The sequence below is a fragment of the Rhinoderma darwinii genome, chromosome 4, assembly GCF_050947455.1.
Source record: "Rhinoderma darwinii isolate aRhiDar2 chromosome 4, aRhiDar2.hap1, whole genome shotgun sequence".
NCBI classification, from domain to species: domain Eukaryota; kingdom Metazoa; phylum Chordata; class Amphibia; order Anura; family Rhinodermatidae; genus Rhinoderma; species Rhinoderma darwinii.
Window position 1 is genome coordinate 184,154,414 of NC_134690.1, and position 22,244 is coordinate 184,176,657.

The 22,244-nt window shown below is 41.1% G+C and overlaps 1 protein-coding gene and 1 long non-coding RNA gene across 2 annotated transcripts in view; one reads left to right on the forward strand and one right to left on the reverse strand.

Annotated features, from left to right (window-relative positions):
* The window catches only part of BMP5 (bone morphogenetic protein 5), a 139,100-nt gene that overhangs the window by 35,474 nt on the left and 81,382 nt on the right, over positions 1–22,244 (reverse strand). Inside the window, exon 2 of the mRNA XM_075864140.1 lies at positions 528–720. Coding sequence (XP_075720255.1) covers positions 528–720 — 193 coding nt within the window. The remainder of the gene's footprint in view (positions 1–527; positions 721–22,244) is intronic.
* Positions 882–22,244, forward strand: part of LOC142760959 (uncharacterized) — a 58,832-nt gene continuing 37,469 nt past the window's right edge. Inside the window, exons 1-2 of the long non-coding RNA XR_012883464.1 lie at positions 882–1,014; positions 20,385–20,579. This is a non-coding gene — a long non-coding RNA (uncharacterized LOC142760959). The remainder of the gene's footprint in view (positions 1,015–20,384; positions 20,580–22,244) is intronic.

The window sequence follows — 22,244 nt, forward strand, 5'->3', positions numbered from 1 at the left end:
TGTGAACCCAGCCTCACTGCAGAAAATGGTGTGGATTTTGCTGCGTTTTTTACAATGCTTGGAGATGGTGACATCTCCTCTGAAAAACGCAGCAATTCAGTCCACTTTCCGCAGTAGGAATTGGCTTGCTGCGATACGAAAAATATACACCGCAACTGAATTTCTGGACGGAAATTTTACGCAGCGTGTGGATGAGATTGATTAAATCTCACCCACTTTGCTGCTAGTGTATTCTGCTGTGTATTTTCCTTCCGCAATTCCGGATGGAAAATACGCAGCAATTCCGTTACGTGTGGACAAGCCACAAAGGAAATGTTCGCCATTAAATACTGTTGTTTTTCTGTGTTAATTAATTAATTCATATATCTTTATCGAAGTCAGAACATCATTATTTAATACAGAGCTCCAAATTCCCCTCATAGACATAGAGTAAGACTATAATACTCAGTCCCTGTTGTAGTTGCTGTAAACGAGAGTGAAATTTTATCAATTAGATTTAAGAAAAAAAAATGATTTTACTACACTACCTATTAGAATATTCCTTGATGATCTGATAAATGCTAATCTTTAGCGTTTCATTGCCAAAGCGGTTGTTGCTTCGATCCTTGTAGATCCGAAACTCAGCTGCTGTCACAGCTTCACCATGTGGGATTTGAGTGAGGTCAAATCGGAATTCCTTGTAGTGCCTCCGCTGGTGTGAAAAGTCCTTGTCTCTTTCAACTGAAAGGAAAAAAGAAAATTCCAGGAGTGAACCCTAAATACAGTCAATGATTAACTGTGAATTTATATGGCTTAGAAATGAAAACAATCTGGCAGCCTTGTATGACAGTGGGTAAACAGAAAAACCACAAATCCAGACATAGCTTCCAGGTGAAGGGAGAAATAGTGCTCACTTCAAACGAGAAAGAAAAAACTCATTAGTTTACTAAAATTCACGAGAGCAACTGGAAATAATACTAGAACCGCTGAAACGTTCATGCCATAAAAGTGGTTTCAGACACAGGCAAGAAAAAGGTAAGAATGAAAGACGACACTGTAGTGTAGAGGAACCACTTATATGGAAAATCCAAATCTCAGGCCGAACTGCAGTTAATATTTTTATTACTAACATCTCCCCCGCACTAACCCCAAAAAAACATACTAAAATGAATCTTGTCTGTCTGAAGTGCGTATATCTTAAATTGAGGTCAATGCTTTATAATGTTTTGTGTTTATGGATAGGTAGACAGGATTTTTTTTACATGTAGATTTATGTAATTCTTAAATGAATGAATTTATTTCCCTTCCCCGGAGAAGACTTCAAAAAATGGCTGCTTATTTCTTAATACTGTCTAACAGAAAACTCGCCTTGTAGGCTATAGCCCCCATTCACAATGTAGTGGTAGTTTTTCAACATTATTTTTTAGAAGTTAAAACTGAGGTCTCATTGGTTGATATAGGTAATAAGTTTTACTGTTAAGCAGTTTTGATAAATGAGTCCCAATGTATAATTGTCTAAATAAATAAAAAATCTTTTCCTTCAGTCCAAACGCCATTTCTTTCAATGTATTTAGACCAGAAAACTGGCATAAAAACATTGATAAATCTGCCCCATTGTTTTACCACAGATTACAACTTTTACTTTACAATACTAAATTTATATGATTATATATTTTGGGGAATTTCAGGAGGTGGTTATCCCATTGTTTTCCCATAAATTAGTCTGGAAACATTTAATTGATCATACATATTTTAGAGTATTTCAGACTATAGACAGAGAATATAACACTATTAGAGGAAAAAGGTTTTATTGTTTTTGCTGACTAGAGAAAGAAAAATCAGATAGCAGTTAAAGACTGAACAACTTATACCATATACCATATTTATGTTGGAAGCTTTAAAGGGGTTTTCCAGACAGTAAAAACTGATGGCATATCAGGATAGATCATCAATAGCTGATGGTTCGTGGTCCGACTCCCGAGACCCCCACCATTCAGCTGTATTTAAGGGGCCACAGTGCTTGTACAAGCGCTGCTTCCCCTTCATTTCTGCTTGCGCACTGTGAATCATCAACACGAATGTCACGGCGATTCACATGTATTGCAGCATTCTCCTTCCAGGAAGAAAAGGGGAGAAAAGGCTGCAATACCTGTGATTTGCCGCTACATCTTTGTCGACGATTTACATTGAGCAAGCAGAAATGAAGGGGAAGCAGCACACGTACGAGCGCTGCACTCCCTTCAAAACAGCTGATCAGTGTGGATCCGGGGAGTCGGACCCCAACCCATCAGCTATTGATGGCCTGTCCTGAGGATAGGCCATCAATTTTTACTGGCTGGATAACCCCTTTAAAGGGAACCTGTCACCAGCATTTCACCTATTAAACTCTACTCATCCCTCGCTGGCTGTTGCTGTTAAAAGTTCATTGCTGTTATTCCTTTTTTCTAAACTCCTCCTCAAACTGTAATTAACAGTCTGCAAACATTTTGCGCCCTTTATGGTAATAATCTGGCAGTCTCGTTCGTTCCTCTTCTGATGCCCACCCACCGCCGAAAACTGGCTCGCCCTAAATTCCGAAATCTCGTCTAAGATAGCCCGCATGTATGGTTTGTTAACCTTCCCTCCTTTGTTCCTTCATCCAAGCCTCAAATCAAGTTATTGTGCATGCACCGCTATGGTGTCCCGTTGTGGGCACGCACCTGAACAAGACATTGTTCCACAGGCGCGGGATTTCGTGTGTGCTGGGGGGAGGTGTGGAGTTGTCAATCAAATGTAAGGAGGCGGGGTAGACTTGGAAAGGCTTGAGGAATGAAGATATGGCTCATTTCGAAAGAAAATCTGACTCTTTTATGCTCATTAGCATACGGCACAGAAACACAAAAAAATTTAATACTAAAGGTACAGAGAACACTTAGCAGATAATTATAGGTTACATTAAAATTATTTTTCACCCACTTCCACCAGGTATTGATGGTTCAATATGTGAAGTTCTGGTGACAGGTTCCCTTTAACCGGTTCAGGACCGGGCTATTTTGAGCCTTCAGGACCAGACACCGTTTAGCCATTTTTAGCACGCGTTAGTTAAACGGCTATAACTTTTTTGTTTCTTGGCCTAGCGATGTGATTTTTGCGATGTTTTTTCTGTAGACAATGTAGGTTTCTTTTTCTAGAATTTTTATACACAGTCTTTTTGCTATTTTCGCATTTTTAGTCTTGAAGTTTGAAAATAATAGTAAAAAAAATAAGCTTTTTTATATTCTAGCTATTTTTTTATGGTAATAACATAGTTTTAGCCTAATATAGACCTTTTATTTCTGATCGTCCTTGTCTACCGTAAATTTTAATATATTACATGTCTATATTAGGGTAATTGGGTCAGGGCCAGCGCTATGAGAATGATTGGCGGGGGGAACGTTTTTCTTTGGGGTGCGTATTTTATGTGTATTTATTATTATTTTTTTTGCCGTTTAATTTATTTTGATTTTTTTATTATTATGGTCTGTCCCTCAAAGGTCAGAAAAGACCTTTGGAGGACTTTATTTTTTTTTCTTTCTTCTTTTACACCTTGTTTTTCCACCGTAACTGGGGCTGCACAGCATCCCCAGTTACAGGGGAAGTCAGCCCTCTTATAGTGACTATTGTCACTAGTAGGGCTGTGCTGGGCCTAATAAGACCCAGCAGCAGCTGCCACTAATGGAATCCCGGCGATCATATGACCAGTCACATGATCGCCGGGACCAATAGAGACAGCGGCGCTGCTGCTGCCTCTATTCATATACACGGCGCTCATTGAGCGCTGTGTACAAGAGATTAGAGAAAATAGAAGCAGCGAAAGCTGCGTCTATCTTCTCCTCAGGGTCCCTGGCAGTCACTGACTGCCCGAGACCCGACATTCAGCTGCCCGATCGCTCGGGCAGTAAGCTAAAACCCACGACATAAATAGTCTATGGTGCGGGTTTTAAGGACCCCGACCGCCGGCCGAAAATACACAGCCAGCAGTCGGGAACCGGTTAAAACCAAAGCCACAATCAGGGCAGGGCTAACCTACCAGCTACTACCGGCCTGAGTGTCACTGCATTGCTGCCAGAGTATCAGGGCCCTCTATGAAAATAGTTGTTGAGTCTATGTGTAACTTCTTGGCCCAACAACTACATTGTCTGCAGTCTTAATGAGTGCTCCTAAAGAGTTATGGCACTCCAACCTTCATTTGGCAGCTTCCTAAATGCCTACATCTCATCCACACAATTCCATAACCTGCTGTCCTACCAGGATGCAGAAGGGATATGCTAGTATCATAGTATCATAAATTGTAAGAAAAAAGACATATGTCCATCCTGTGCAGACTATTATTCTGTAATGTTGATCAAGAGTAAGGCAAAACCCCCATTAGGCAAATTTTCCACATCATAGGGACCGCAATATGGCAACCAGAATAAATCCCTGGATCAGCTACCCATCTACAGTAATCTGGTAAACATAACTTGTAATATTATTACATTTAACCCTTTCCTGCCGCAGCCATTTTTCGGATTTTCACTTTTTTGTTCCCCATTTTCCAAAAGCCATACATTTTTAATTTTTCCATCGATATAGCCGTATGAGGGCTTGCTTATTGTGAGACGACAAAAGAGTTTTTCACAACATTATTTATTGTACCATATAATGTACTGGGAAACTGGAAAACATTTCTTTATGGGGTGGAATGTGAAAAAAACAGCAATTCCGCCTTCCAATATTTATGGGGGTTTTGTTTTTACAGCGTTCATCGTGCAGTAAAAACAATATGTTAACTTTATTCTGCGGGTAAATACGATTATGGCAATACCACATGTATGTTATTTTCTTATCTTTTACTACTTTTACAAGAAAAAAAAAATTGTTAAAAATAGGATTTGTTTTGTGTCGCCACATTCTGTGAGCCATAACTTTTTTATTTTTCCGTCGATTGAGCTGTTTGAGGGCTTTCTTTTGTGGGGCAAGCAGTAGTTTCTATTGGTATGATGTTGGAGTACATTAGACTTTTTAAACATCTAAGGGCCTCGTTCTGGCTCCCATAGGAATGCATTGAGAGCCTGAGTTCCGTTAGTCACAACTACACAGCGATTCCAGATGAGGTCAGAATGTCATCACTTGGGCGGTGCTGGACCCGAAAACGACGTGATGCACGGATCGGTAAGTATTTCTGCACATAGAGTTGCCAGCCTTTGAACGGGCTCAAACTGTACACAATATTCCATGTGCAGTTTTACTAGAGATGTATAAAATGGTAGTACTATGTTTTTGTCATGTGCATCTACGCCCCTATCGAGGCACTCCATAATCTTATTTGCCTTGGCAGAAGCTGACTGACACTGGTTATTACAGTTAAGTCCTTTCCTATGTCAGTTTCACACAGTGTTTTCCTTTTTAGTATGTAATGGTGATGTAATGACAGGGTAGGGAGACAGACAGGTAAGCCCTAATCTACCCGCCACTCAGTCCCTGCCTACTTGCAACGACCCGTCCTAAGCGACGGGGTACAACTGGGCGACGGTCCCTACGCTCAGTAAGTGCAAGACAGACAAACAGACAAGGGTACACAAAAGCAAGGGAAACGGGGCAGCTGCCCACGGAGACACCGTGAGCAACAAGAGTAGTGAACGAGCCGAGTCAAACCAGGAGAGAACAAAGTACAAAACACTGAGCAGGAGAGCGGTCAGAAAGCCAAGGTCAATAACAAGCAGAGGATGAGTAGTACAAGCAGCAGCAGCAAGCCAGGAAACAAGCATAGAAGAATCACAGGCAAAGGAGGAACAGGAAAGGCAGGTATAAATAGACAGGGGGCGGGAGCTAGCTCCGTCTGGCCAGGCTGTGATAGGCTCTCCCACTCCTAAGCCTGCCATCCTAGGTGGTGGAAGATGGAGTCAGTCTCACAGACATAGGAGCAGGTGCAGAATGATTGCCCACGTGCGTCGACACAGAAGCTGTGTGTGGCAAATCCTTTACAGGTGACATGTATTTTACCTTCCCAAGTGCATAACCTTACTTTTATCAGTATTAACCCCTTAAGGATGCAGCCTTGTTTTGGCCTTAAAGAGGCTCTGTCACCAGATTATAAATGCCCTATATCCTACATAATCTGATCGGTGCTGTAATGTAGATAACAGCAGTGCTTTTTATTTTGAAAAACTATCATTTTTGGGCAAGTTATGAGCAATTTTTGATTTATGTTAATTAGTTTCTTAATGACTAACTGGGAGTGTTTTTACTTTTGACCAAGTGGGCGTTGTATAGAGGAGTGTATGACACTGACCAATCAGTGACCAATCAGCGTCATACACTTCTCATTGTTCCAGCCCAGCTTCTTTCACTGCACAATCACACTGTGTTGTGGATCATGAGATGAGATTCTCATATGTCTACTTTAGATTGGCATAGTTTTTTGAACATTCTTTTATTTTTCTTGGACGTTACAAGACTTAGAACATAAACAGCAATTTCTCATATTTTTAAGAAAATTTCAAAAGCCTTTTTCTTAAGGTACCTGTTCAGTTCTGAAGTGGCTTTGAGGGACATATGTATTAGAAACCCCCATAAAACACCCCATGTTAAGACCTAGACTCCTCAAAGTATTCAAAACAGCATTTAGAAAGTTTTTTTTAACCCTTTAGGCATTTCACAGTTATTAAAGCAAAGTGGAGGTGAAATTTGCAAATTAAATTTTTCTTGCTGAATTTCCATTCTATTCCATTTTTTTTCTGTGACACAGAAGGTTTTACCAGAGAAACACTAATAAATATGTATTGTCCAGATTTTGCCGTTTTTAGAAATGTCCCACATGTGGCTCTAGTGTGCTCGTGGACTAAAACACAAGCCCCAGAAGCAAAGAAGCACCTAGTGCATTTTGGGGCCACTTTTTTTATTAGAATATATTTTAGGCAGCATGCCCGGTTTGAAAAGGAGTTGAGGTGCCAAAACAGTAGGAATCCCCAAAAAGTTACCCCATTTTGGAAACTACACCCCTCAAGGAATTAATTTATGGTTGTTGTTACCATTTTGACTACACAGTTTTTTCACAGCACGTATTTAAATTGGGCTGTCAATTTAAAAAATGACATTTTTTCCAATAAGATGTCATTTTTGATCAAAATTTCTTATTTTCACAAGAATAAAATAACCCATTTTGTTGCCCAATTTTTCCTGAGTGGGACAATACCCCATTTGTGGTGATAAACTGCCGTTTGGGCCCATGGGAGGGCTCAGAAAGAAAGGAGCGCTATGTGGTCTTTTGGAGTCCAGATTTTGCTGGATTGGTTTTCGGGTGCCATGTTGCATTTGCAGAGCCCCAGAGGTATCAAAGCAATGGAAACCAACCAGAAGTGACCCCATTTAGAAACTACACCCCCTCAAGGAATTCATTTATAGGTGTTGTGACCATATAGACGCCACAGTTTGAATCACAGAACTTATTTGAATTTGGCTGTGAATTTAAAAAAATGAATTATTTTCCAATAATATGTTGTTTTGGCTCAAAATTTCTTGTTTGCACAAGAAATAAAATACCCTGTTTTGTTGCCCAATTTGTCCTAAGTGCGGCAGTAACTCATTTGTGGTAATAAACTGCCGTTTGGGCCCATGGGAGGGCTCAGAAGGAAAGGAGCGTTATGTGTTCTTTTGGGTCCAGATTTTTCTAGATTGGTTTTCGGATGCCATGTCGCATTTGCAGAGCCCCAGAGGTATCAAAGTAATGGAAACCCACTAGAAGTGACCCCATTTTGGAAACTACACCACTTAAGGCATTCATCTGGAGGAGTAGTGCGCATTTTGATCCCACAGGTATTGTCTAAAAGGTAATGCGCAGCAGATGGTGCAGTGTGAGATTTGCAATTTTTTATATATCTATGCCAATTCAGTGTCCAATATATTGTGCCCAGCACGCGCCACCGGAGATATACACCCCATAAACTGTAATGTGGGTTCTCCAATACCCTACATGTGGCTGTTATCAGCTGCCTGGGCACACAGCAGGGCTCAGAAGGGAAAGATGAGGGGGATAAGCTGTGTGGAGTGCATCAGGGTAGATTAAAAATCTAAGGGATGTATAATAAATTTTATGACACTCTTTCATACAGAGTCCTGGTTTTTCGTGACACGTGTCACATTGATATATTGTGTCCTCCCTTATCCCCCTCTTATAGCAGACTTTGCACCTCTTTTGACTTTTTCCCTTCTTGTCAGTAGGGGGAACTTCTGGAAAGTGTTGCCCTGGTACGATGCGTGTGGCCTCGCTTCCAGAAATACTGGTTGCCCCCTTCTTGGTCCCTAAAGATTAAGTTCTTGATAACCACCTCTTGAAATTCCAGGAAAATTCCCCTCTGGCCTGTACATCGACGTAGCACGTACGCATTGCACAATGCCATCTGTATGATGTGCACAGCCAGCTTCTTATACCAAACCCTCGATATCCGCATGGCACTGTAGGGCTTCAGGACTTGATTTGACAAGTCCACCCCTCCCATGTAACTATTGCAGTCTAGGATGCAGTCTGGTTTGGGGGTCTCTGTACTGGTACCTCTTACAGGTACATGGGTGCTGGTGTGGCCATGTATTGTTGTCAATACAAGGACATCTCTCTTCTCCTTGTACTTGACACACAATATGTTGCTGCTAGAATGTGCCCTGCCAAAGCAGAGTCTTAGGGAGGTCTCTCAGATTTCTTCTAGCAGTGCTGCATGCCGCAGTACTTCTGGAAGCGAGGCACTTGAAGAGTGTGATGCTGGTATAAAAATTATCCAGGTAGAGGTAGTAACCCTGGTCCAGCAGTGGGTGCACCAAATCCCATACAATGTCTGCATTAACTCCCAGTAAGGGGGGGCATTCTGGGGACTGAATACTGGTGTCCTTCCCTTCATATATTCTACATTTGTAGGTATACCCTGATGCACTATCGCACAGCTTATACATCTTCATGCCATACCTCTCCCTCTTACTCGGCAGGTACTGACGGAATTGAAGCCTCCCTTTAAAATGTACCAAGGACTCATCAATAGAAATACACTTCTCGGGGGTGTTTGCTTGGGAAAACCGGGCAGTGAAATGGTCTAATAGAGGTCTCAGTTTATACAAACGGTCAAAACTGGGGTCATCTCGGGGTGGGCACTGCACCTTATCAGTATAATGTAAGAAGCAAAGTATTGCCTCATTTATTTTTTTTAGGTTCCCGTTCAGTTCTGAAGGTGCTTTGAGGGGCCTATATATTAGACACCCCCATCAAACACCCCATTTTAGAAACTAAACCCCTCAAAGTATTCACAACAGCATTTAGAAAGTTTATTAACCCTTTAGGTGTTTCACAGTAATTTAGAGCAAAGTAGAGGTGAAATTGACATATTTCTTTTTTTTGTCAGAAAATCCTTTTTATTAAAAAAAAAATTCTGTAAGGCCTGATTTACACGAGCGTGTGCGTTTTGCGCGCGCAAAAAACGCTGCGTTTTGCGCGCGCAAAGGGCACTTGGCAGGTCCGTGTGTCATCCGTGTATGATGCGCGGCTGCGTGATTTTCGCGCAGCCGCCATCATAGAGATGAGGCTAGTCGACGCCCGTCACTGTCCAAGGTGCTGAAAGAGCTAACTGATCGGCAGTAACTCTTTCAGCACCCTCGACAGTGAATGCCGAACACAATATACACCAACCTGTGAATAAAAAAAGACTTTCATACTTACCAAGAACTTCCTGCTTCCCCCAGTCCGGGCTCCCGGCCGTTGCCTTGGTGATGCGTCCCACTCTTGTCATCCTGCCCCACCTCCCAGGATGACGCCGCAGTCCATGAGACCGCTGCAGCCTGTGATTGGCTGCAGCCTGTGCTTGGCCTGTGATTGGCTGCAGCTGTCACTTGGACTTAACTGTCATCCCGGGAGGTCGGACCGGAGTTATCGGTAAGTCAAAACGTCTTTTTTTTTTTACAGGTTCATGGATTTTCGGAGCGGAAGTCACTGTCCATGGTGCTGAACCAGGTTAACGCTTTCAGCACCGTGGACAGTGACTGTCTCCTGACGTCGCGTACCCGAACATTTTTTACCGGTTTCGGTCAAAACGAGTTTGGCCGAACCCGGTGAAGTTCGGTGCGCTCATCTCGAATTTGACACTCCGTTTGGATGTTTGTAAACAGAAAAGCACGTGGTGCTTTTCTGTTTACATTCAGGAGTTTGACAGCTCTTGCGCGAATCACGCAGTTCGCACGGAAGTGCTTCCGTGCGGCATGCGTGGTTTTCACGCACCCATTGACTTCAATGGGTGCGTGAGTGCGCGAAAAACGCACGATTATAGAACATGTCGTGAGTTTTTTTCTGCGCACACGCGCTGAGCGCAATTCACGCATCGTCTAAACTGCCCCATTGACTAATATAGGTGCGTACGACATGCGTGCAAAGCACGCGCGTCGCACGCGCGTATATTACGTTCGTGTAAATGAGGCCTAAAACAGAAGGTTTTACCAGAGAAACGCAACTCAATACTTATTGCCCAGGTTCTTCAGTTTTGAGAAATATCCCACATCTGGCCCTACGGTAATGGACTGAAGCACCGGCCTCTGAAGAAATGGAGCACCTAGTTTGAGTTTTGAGGCCTCCTTTTTATTAGGCACCATGTCCGGTTTGAAGAGGTCTTGTAGTGCCAAAACAGTGGAAATCCCCCAAAAGTGACCCTTTTTTGAAAACTAGACCCCTTGGGAAATTCCTTGTAGTTTTTATAGGGTGCATGCGACTTTTTGATCAGTTTTTATTCAATTTTTAAGTAGCGTGGTGACTAAAAAACAGCAATTCTACTATTGCTTTTTATTCTATTTTTTTACAGCATTTACAGTGCGCTATAAATGACACATTCACTTTATTCTGCGGGGCGATACGATTACGGCAATACCAGATGTTTATAGCTTTTTTTATGTCTTATGGCGTTTGCACAATAAAATACTTTTTGTAAAAAATCATTTTCTTTTTGTGTTGCCATATTCTAAAAGCCAGAATTTTTTTATTTTTCCATAAAAAAAGCTGTGCGAGGACTTGTTTTTTGCGTAACGAACTGAAGTTTCGATCAGTACCATTTTTAGGTACATGCCACTTTTTGATCTCTTTTTATTCGATTTTTTGGGAGGTGAAGTGACAAAAAAATTGTGATTCTGGTATGGTTTATTGTTATTTTCTTTTATGGCGTTAACCGGGCGGGATAAATAGTGAAATAATTTTGTAGTTCAGGCCGTTACGGACTGGGCGATACCAATTATGTATAGTTTATTTGTTTATTTATCTATTTTTATTAATAATAAAAGACTGATAAGAGAAAAAGGGGGATTTTTACTTTTATTACTTTTAAAACTTTTATTTTCTTATTTTTACACAACTTTTTTTACTTTTTTTTTTACTTTATTACTTTGTCCCACTAGGGGACTTGAGGGCAGGAGGCCCTGATCGCTATTCTAATACACTGCACTACATGCGTGGTGCAGTGTATTAGAGCTGTCAGCTACTCACTGACAGCAAGTATTGTGGGTCCTGACTTTGTCAGGACCCACTAGGCTTCCGTAGATGGCATAGCCGGAAGCCATTGTTAGGCATCCGGTTTCCATAGCCACCATCGCCGGCCGCTATCGTGTAGCGGGCCGTCTATGCTGGTTTAACCCCTAAAAAGTCGCGATCGCTATTGAACGCGACTTTTAAGGGGTTAATCAGCGGGGACACAGCGATCGCTCCCCGCTGTAAGAGCTGTGGCAACTGCTGTACGAGACAGCAGCTGTCACAGCTCCTGTATGTGTCGGGAAGATGGCTGAACTGCCTGTTACTCCCGTGACGTATTATTAGGTCAGGGAGCGCGAACGATACAGCTACCAAGACCTAATAGTACGTCCAGGAGCGGGAAGAGGTTAAACCTTATTTCCTTAAACCTCACCACTTTTCTGTCTAAGCCTTCATTTTCTCTAGATCCAATTATAAAAATAATACTATTCTCCTCTGAGTTAATTATTTGACATAGTTTAGTTTCATCTGCAAAAAACGAAATTTTAGTGTGCAATTCCTCTACAAGGACCATTAATTTTTTTTAAAAATTAAACCAAATAGGACCCAATACTGACCTCTGTGGTACCCCACTAGTAACGGTGACCCAATCTGAGTATGAATTATTAAAAACCACCCAATTACACACATTTCCCCATAGCCCCAGCATTCTAATTTTATGTGCAAACCTTTTATGTGGCCCAGTCAGTGGCGGAACTACCGCTTTAGCAGTCATAGCAGCTGCTAAGGGGCCCACAGTATGAGGGGTGGCGTCGCTAGCATCAGGCATCCGGGGGCCGGGGCGACTGCCACATTAAGAGGTGGAATATAATTAAGGCAATTACAGCCGGTTCAGAGAACCAGGTTGAAGCGGGACCTCTCATCCAATTGTACCCACATCCTTAGTACGCGGATACAATTGATTACTATAGCGGTGGCAAGACGGAAACTAGTAGTTCTTGCCCCGCAATTTGGCACTTTAACAATGACGCAGTCAGCATGATGACCTCATCACGCCGACTAAGCCGTTACGCCAGATGACGCTGCCTGGTGTCTGACCGGTACTGTGTCGCTGGAAGAACGGGGACAGCAGGGAAGGTTTTTTTTTCTTCTGTGAGCAGCATTGGGGGTAATATCTACAGGGGGCGTTATCTACACTGAGCAATATCTACACTGGGCAATATCTACAGGGGGCATTGTGATTGTCATTATCTACAGGGGGCATTGTGACTGGCACTATCTACAGAGGGCATTGTGACTGCCGCTATCTACAGAGGGCATTGTGACTCGCGCTAGCTACAGAGGGCATTGTGACTGGCTTTATCTGCAGGGGCATTGTGACTGGCTTTATCTACAGGAGGCATTGTGGCTGGCGCTATCTACAGGGAGAATTGTGACTGGCGCTATTTACAGGGGCATTGTGACTAGCGCTATCTACAGGTGGCATTGTGACTGGCTTTATCTACAGGGGGCATTGTGACTGGCGCTTACTACAAGGGGCATTATGACTGGCGTTATCTACAGGGCGCATTGTGACTGGCGCTATCTACACGGGCATTGTGACTGGTGCTATCTACAGGGGGAATTGTGACTGGCTTTATCTACAGGGGGCACTGTGACTGGCGCTATCTACAGGGGGCATTGTTAGAGTGTGTGATGTTTTACTTTACAGTGTTTGACACAATTTACTTCATGGGGACAGTGAATGGTGCTATTATATTCAGGGGCGCAGTGTGTGATACTATTATATTCATGGGCATAGAGTGTGGCACCATGAGAATTTTATCTTTGTTTATAGGTGCGGAAATGTTCGAAAAGTGAGGAGCCAAAGACATCTGAATGGCAGACTGCAGAAATGGGTCATGGCCAGGAGAAGTCATCATAGAGGTCTGGACCGGAAAGGAGAAGAAAAGACAAAAAGAACCAAAAAGAATCTGTGGCATTACCTGTGAGTCACTCAATGTAAATGTTTATTCTCCCTGTGACTGATCAGTACTGTAGTAACTGTATGATCTGCAGCAAGATCACGGATAGTAGCATTCTTTTTTTAAAACAACAACCCCCAGCATATACTAACCATTGTTCAGGCTATACTGGGAGCTATCATTTTATGTAGTACAAACTTATATGGCAGGGGTTAAACTGAATTTGCAAATTATCTCTTTACTGAGCTGTATTTCTGCTGGTGCTGTATATATGTACTGAGCTTGGTTCTGGGGCTGTATATATATATATATATACTGAGATTTGTCCTGGCGCTGTATTTATGTACTGAGCTTGGTTCTGTTGCTGTATATGTATGTATTGAGCTTCGTTCTGGTACTGCATATATGGACTGGGCTTTGTTCTGGTGCTGTATATATGTAATGAGCTTGTTTCTGGTGCTGTATATATGTAATTAGCTTTGTTCTGGTGCTGTATATATGTGTTGAGCTTTGTTCTGGTGTTGTATTTATGTACTGAGCTTTGTTCTGGTGCTGTATATATGACTGATATTTGTTCTGGTGCTGTAATTATGTACTTACTTTGGTTCTGGTGTTGTCTTTATGTACTGAGCTTGATTCTGGGGCTGTGTATTTATGTACTGAGCTTGATTCTGGGGCTGTATATATTTACCTTATCTTAAGGTAAAAATATACGTTAAATCTACTTTTACCTTAAGATAAGGTAAATATATACATACAGTAAAAACAAAACACCAAAAAACATGGAGGAACCACAGTTTTTTTCCAATTCACCCATTATATGGTATTTTAAATGGTGCCAATAAAAACTACAACTCCTCCTGCAAAAAAAAATAATCCTTCACACAACACTCCATTGATATAAAAATGTTATGGCTCTAGGAAGATGGCGAGTGAAATAAAAAAAAAAAAAAGAAATGGCTTGGACTTTAAGGGGTTAAACAACAGAGACTGGTTCTTTATATTTACGCACAGGAGATTTTTTTTCCCAAAAACCACTAACAATTTAAAGCTCCTGACCTCTTTAGTGTCTCAAAGTATTCTGCTTTTTCTCTTGTGTATGGCTCATTCTGCTTTTACAGCGAATTAAAAACTGTGCCAGATCTGTGGTCGCCTAAACTGAAATCTGCAAATATACGGTAGAGCGTCTTCAGAGCTGGGGGGGCACACTTTGTGAACTGCCTGGGGCCAATGGTAACCTTAATCCGCCCCTGGCCGCATTCAATTGGATCTGTATCTTTATGTCGCAGATGCAATTGAATACTATAGTGAGTAATACTAGGGAGCTAGCTTTCTGCTCTGCCATTCACTAGGCCACAGGCCATGTTAGGCCTGCAGCCTATGACGTCACTGGATCACGCCGGCCTATGCAAGGGTCCCATCTCGGCATCTCATAGATTGCTGAGGAGGCTGCAGAGCAGCTCCATTCGTCACAGAAAATGAATAGTGCAGTCGACTACGGTATTGATTACGTCAAAACGACGGCACCCTTACACAACAGTGACAAACGGAAAACATTTGCACTGGATCCATCACAATTGAAATCAATGGTGTTGCAAACGGAAACCTATGGTCTCCGTTTGTTTCCGTTTGGATTCCGTTCATGGGTGCCCCTGATGGAAAGCTCAGACAAAACCCATGAACGGAGTCCCAACACAGATGTGAACGATGCCTAAACAAGATTAAGATTATCTCTAAACTGATCAAAATTTGCCTTCCTGAACTTATTTCCTGAACTGAGTTTTTATGGTTCCTCAACAAAACATCCTATTGATAAAGCAGAAAACTGCAAATATTAGTCAATCCTGCCTAGGTCACATAATATACTGTATATATAATATTGTTTTCCTTTGGGAGCCTTGGGGAAATAGAGAAAAATATCCATTTTTCTCCATAACGTGGTAAAAAAATGCAGGAAAAATCAAGGCAAAAAATGCTTCAAAAAGCGCGTGTGGTGCGAAAAAAACGGAGCTGACTTTTCCAGGTAGAATTTATTATTGTACTTGTATTTAGTATACTACTTATTGTACCAGGTTAAAAAATGTGGGACTACATAATCAAAGCAAATGTATGTTTATATAGTAAGAAATAAGAATGTCATACAGTGTCTAGCGGATGTAAATATCTTAATCATAACAGAAAAAGTGAAATGCTATGATTTAGTGTGAAAATTACAGCGTAAAGAGTAATATAACTTAAATGGGAATTTTATTGATAAAAAAATAAGTGAAATTCCCAGATGAAGGAAAGCTAAAACTATTTTCTCACTGAAGGAGATAGAATTCAGGATATTACATGTTAGCTTAACCTTTGTGGTTCAAAAAAATCTGCCTGCTAAAAGAAAAAATACTAACCAGAATGTTATTTTGAGGAAAATGTTTGAGATCGAGGAAAATACTTTTTCTATACCGAAAAAAACTTAAATATGAGTTTAAATGCATAAAAAGCTCCAAGTAGTGTCAGCTAGCTACTTATGTTCAATGCAATATTAAATGTTAGACTTAAAGATAACCTGTCACGTTGAACATGCTGTCCAATCTGCCGGCAGCATGTTATAGAGCAAGAGGAACTGAGCAGATTGATCAATAGTTTTGTGGAAAAAGATTCAGTAGAACTTGTAATTTATTGATGTAAATCTCTGCTCATTGTCGGCTTAGGAGTCCAGTAGGTGGTCTTACTCAGTGATTGACAGCTATCTCTGTACCCACACTCATACAGGAAATCATTAAGAGAAACGGCTCATTGGACTCCTAAACCCAAATTGAGCAGATGTATTAATAATCTTTACCACAATACTATATGAATCTATTCAGCTCCTCTTGCTCTGTAACATGCTGGCGGAAGATGAGACTTCCTTTTTTAACATGATAGATTTTCTTTAACTCTTTCCCGCCGCAGCCATTTTTTGGATTTTCACTTTAGTTTTTTCCTCGCCACCTTCCAAAAGCCACAACTTTTTTATTTTTCCATCAATGCCGTATAAGGGGTTGTTTTTTTGCGGGACGAGTTGTAGATCTTCATGGCACCATTTATTGTACCATATAATGTAGTGGGAAACGGAAAAAATATTATTTGTGGGGTGAGGGAAAAAACTCCTAAAATATTTTGGGAGGGTTTTGTTTTTACGGCGTTCACCGTGTGGTAAAAACGTCATGTTAACTTTATTCTGCGGGTTAATACGATTACGGTAATACCAAATTTATAGAGGTTTTTTTTATGTTTTACTAGTTTTACAAGGAAAAAACTGATTGTTAAAAATAAAAGTTGAGTTTTGTCACCATACGTATTCTGAGAGCCATAACTTTTTTATTTTTTCGTAGATTGAGCAGTATGAGGGCTGGTTTTTTGGGGGTCACACTGTCGTTTCCATAAGTACCATTTTGTTGTACATGAGACTTTTTGATCACTTTTTATTTATGAAGTGACCAAAAAAACAGCGATTCGGCGGTTTTAATTTTTTACGGCGTTCACAGTCCGGACTAAATCGTCCGTGTTTTTTTAACTTTTAATTCTTTTTTTATTAAAAGAACTTTATTTTACTGTATTTTACTTGTCCCCTAAGGGGACTTGAACCAGCGGTCGCTGGATCGATTGCATGACATACTGCAATACTAATGTATTGCAATATATTGAGATACTGACACTCTCCCAGAAGTATAAAGATGGCAGACCTGGGGGCCCTTTTTCAGGCCCCTAGGCTGCCATGCCAACCTGCAATCGCGTCGCGGGGGTGCCGTTGCAATGTTACAGAGGCCCCCCTGTTTATAGTCATTCAAATGCCGCAGTCGCAATTTAATGGGTTAAACCAGGGGGACCATGCTCGAGCAGTTTCTCGTTCTTTACCCTGAAGTGTCAGCTGTAACACACAGCGTTCACGCTCGTTCTGTAACAATATAATATAATATTTTTTTTCTAATGGCTTTTTATATTTTAATAGTTATTGTCTCATAAACCTGTGACCAACATACAAGAAACAAGGCAGTAAATCCAGAAAAACAGGGAAATTTATTCACCCACCAATACAATATTTCAGTCCAACTGGACCTTTCTCAAGCATGTTTCAGTTGGACTGAAACGTTGCATGTGGGCTGTCACGTAAATGTTTCCACTGCCGGGCACAAGTGTACTAATACAAAGAGGTGGAGATCGAACAATGACATACCTATAAGAATAACACAAAATTGAGGAGAGAGAAAGCAGCCAAGAACAGGGAAAAATCAGTGTGTCCCTTAGATTCCCACGAACGCAGAATATGTCAGTGTGACAACCGTTAAAACAACGGGTGTCACATTGACGCATGTATTTCAATGGGGCCTTTCACACGGCCGTTGTTTCAACGGACCGTGGAAGGGTCCGTTGAAGAATAGAACATGTCCTATTTTCTTCTGTAATTCACGGATCGCTCGATGAACTCAAAAGTCTGTCGGGATCCGTGAAAACGGGACCCGCATGGGTGCAACTCGGACCTGAAAAACAGATATTTTTTACATCCGAGTTTGCACACGTTTGTGTGAAACTGGCCTTAGTGTCCTGAAGATTGAGATCTTTAATACCAAAATGGTTGACTATGGTTGTAATTTCTAATACAGTCTCCAAATACAGTCAAAGCAGCTCTGAAGCATACTATTTTATATTAGAAATGCTATACTGCTCATATTAACTTAAAATGAACATTTGTGAGCACATGTAAAATTATAAGTGGAAGAGAAATTCGTTTGCATTGGAAAATGGTCTTACATTCATGTTATTTCTGATTGTAAGGGTTAATGGGCAATCTTTTTTTCTCCCCGCTACAAACAAATCTTATACTATACACTGACAGTTTTTAACAAAGTCTACATCACCAAAAACTCCAACTGACTAAAACTGGCTAAGCGTTTAATATAACAAAATATTCTGTCACCTGTTCTTATGGACCCTTTACCAAATATGAAGCAGAAATTATGGAGCATATTTTGAAAGAGTTAATCTTTAATTGTGTACTTACTACACTTTTTGATCCATTTGTCCACACAACATAATTCAGCACAAATATCTTTGGGAACATCATGCAGTATGTTTTTAGATGAAGCAAGCATTGATAATAATCGTGAATAAGGGTATGTTCACACGCAGTGACCAAAAACGTCTGAAAATACGGAGCTGTTTTCAGGCGAAAACAGCTCCAGATTTTCAGACGTTTTTGTAGCAACTAGCGTTTTTCGCGGCGTATTTTACTGCCGTTATTGGAGCTGTTTTTCAATGGAGTCAATGAAAAACGCCTCCAAAAACGTCCCAAGAAGCGGGCGTCTTTTTACTCGCCGCATTTTGACAGCGGCGCATAAAATTAAGGCTCGTGGGAACAGAACACCGTAAATCCCATTGCAAGCAATGGGCAGATGTTTGTAGGCGTAATAGAGCCATTTTTTCAGGCGTAATTAGAGGCGTAAAACGCCCGAATTACGTTAAAAAACACTGCGTGTGAACATACCCTAAGGCTGGGTTCACACAACCTATTTTCAGATGTAATGGAGGCGTTTTCTCCTGAAAACAGCTCCGTAATTTCAGACGTAATTGCAGTTATCGTGTGCACATACCCTTACAATGATTTCTGTATTACTACTCTCCCCTGACTTTTAATTGTTGCAATACCTTAACTGAGGCTACCAATCTAGAGTTATGTGAATATCCATCTGGGATGCTTTGCTACATCCTGGAGGAGCACCTGCTGTGTTCTTGCAATAATTTCGTCAAGCTGATCATTCCTGGGAAGATAAAACACTGTTCTACGGTACGTCTTTGTTTCCATTTCGAGATAATGGCTCTCAATGTGGTTCAATGGATTAAAAAAGACTATTGCTGCCCTTTATAAACTGATATTTTTCAAAAATATTTTATTGATTCTAGATCCAAAATACATTATTAAAAATGCTGTAGAAGTTCAAAAGGTTTTTGCAACGCATTAAAGGAAAGGTGTCATGATTTTTTTTTTATCATATTGCTTTTAATATGATATTAAAGAGGCTCTGTCACCAGATTTTGCAACCCCTATCTGCTATTGCAGCAGATAGGCGCTGCAATGTAGATTACAGTAACGTTTTTATTTTTAAAAAACGAGCATTTTTGGCCAAGTTATGACTATTTTTGTATTTATGCAAATGAGGCTTGCAAAAGTACAACTGGGCATGTTGAAAAGTAAAAGTACAACTGGGCGTGTATTATGTGCGTACATCGGGGTGTGTTTTCTACTTTTACTAGCTGGGCGTTGTGTATAGAAGTATCATCCACTTCTCTTCAGAACGCCCAGCTTCTGGCAGTGCAGACACAGCCGTGTTCTCGAGAGATCACGCTGTGACATCACTTCCCCAGGTCCTGCATCGTGTCAGACGAGCGAGGACACATCGGCACCAGAGGCTACAGATGATTCTGCAGCAGCATCGGCGTTTGCAGGTAAATCGATGTAGCTACTTACCTGCAAACGCTGATGCTGCTGCAGAATCAACTGTAGCCTCTGGTGCCGATGTGGCCGACACGATGCAGGACCTGTGAGTGACGACACAGATCTGCACTGCCAGAAGCTGGGCGTTCTGAAGAGAAGTGGATGATACTTCTCATCAGAACGCCCAGCTAGTAAAAGTAGTAAACACGCCCCGATGTACGCACATAATACACGCCCAGTTGTACTTTTACTTTTCAACACGCCCAGTTGTACTTTTGCAAGCCTCATTTGCATAAATACAAAAATGGCCATAACTTGGCCAAAAATGCTCGTTTTTTAAAAATAAAAACGTTACTGTAATCTACATTGCAGCGCCTATCTGCTGCAATAGCAGATAGGGGTTGCAAAATCTGGTGACAGAGCCTCTTTAACATAAATGTTATTTATTTGTGTTCTCATGTTCTATTTTTTACTTTGTTCTTACTTTTACTTCTCTAAGGGGCTGCCGCTCCCACACAGACCAAAAAGAAGCTTGTTCGTAGGGCGAAATCCGGCGCCATTTTCATGTGGACCAGAAGCCGCTGCCGGACAATAAGATGACGACTTCCGTCCGCGGCTTCCGGCCATTTGTTCAAGGAAGCGAAGGCGCAAGGAATAGGAGCGGAGGCAGCGGAGGCTGCGGCGGCAGTAGAAGGTAATTTATGTTTGTGTATGTGATGTGTGTATTATGTTCGTGTATGTTCGTGTGATACTGTCTGCTAAGCACTGTATCTAATCCTCTAATCTACATAGTGTAGGAGGTTTGAAGGTTCAACCCCCTCCTTCTCCTGGCACCAGCCAGAAGAAGGGAGGGGGGATTGTGTGAGGACACTAGAGAGAGTTTGTCCACCCCAAATTTGCAGCATAAATCAATGAGGTTGCTTTACCACATTGACCATGCTGCAATTTTGGGAACTGCTCCCTCTAGTGGCCAGCACATGGAAATGTTATAAATTAGAATCTAATTTATAATTTTTCCTGACTTGTGAAAAAATGAAAAAATTAAAACAATGTGTAATCACTTAAATAATAATTGTTTAAATAAATAAAAAAATTCTAGCGACACATTCCCTTTAAGTGATCTCATACCACTAGAATATGCCAGGACTTACTTATTGGTGGAGGTCTACTTGCTGGGACTTGAATTGATCCCAGAACATAGGTTCTGCAGACTTTTCATCACTTCACAGTCCAGGCATTATGTCTAAAACTGCAGCTCAGATGTGGTGGATTTGCTGTGGAATTCTGCTGCAGTGAAAATCCGCAGCAGACTTTTTTTTGCATTTGTTTCTATACCTTTTTAGGTAACTTAGTGCAGACGTTGTGGAAAATAACAGTGCGGAATTTAGGCTGCAGTGCGGAATTTATACTCCACAGCATGCACATTCTGTTGCGGAGAAGCAGCGGATTTTAATTGCAGATTTCAGCCTTTGCAATGCAAAGGCTGAAATCTGCTGTAAGTCCGCTGTGATATCCGCTACGTCACAATTAACTGTCACATATGCAAACTTTGCTGAACATTTGTTGCGGAATAGGCGCGAATGAGCAGCTAAATTTGCAGTGGAAATTTTCCATTACGTCTGAACGTGGCATTTCAGAGAAGCAGCAGATTTTCACTGTGGATTTCCACCTTTGCAATATAAAGGCTCAAATCTGCGGCAAGTACGCTGCAAAATCCTCCACGTCCAGACGAACTGTCAAATATGCAAATTTTGCTGCAGATCAGTTGCAGAATTGCAGCAGAAAATTTTTGCCACGTCTGCCCTTAATATGCAGTCACACACGGCAGATTTTGTTGCAAAAATTGTCTGCACCTGAAAATCAGTTCCATTCATGTAAATGGGGTTGTTTTTGCAGGAGATGCATGGATTTCTGCAAATTCCATTCAGATGAACTGCACTGATATTCAGACGCAGAAAATTTCTGCAAAAAATCTGCCGTGTATGATTGCAACTGTATAGTGACTTTTACAGTATTGAAACAGCACTGCTCCTGACCCGGTGCTGGAAAAAAAAGAAGCCCCTTCATTCTACAGATTGGCTGCGGCCTCACTTATGGTGGTAAACCTGTTTAATTTTAGAAGATATTGAAAACTCCTAATCCCCTAAAGTGCCTATTGTAATATTCCTACTCAAATAGCTGTGACTCCCTATAAAAGAAGTATAACTAATCTCCACTGATTATGAATATCTCTTTGCATGGGAGCGTCTAAAAAAAAATGCTTGCACATTTTGTTTTATAATTTTCTGGTTCTTAAAAGGTTCTAGAATAAAAGAAAAAGACTATATTATTAAAATCATAATTTGCTATATTTTCTCTT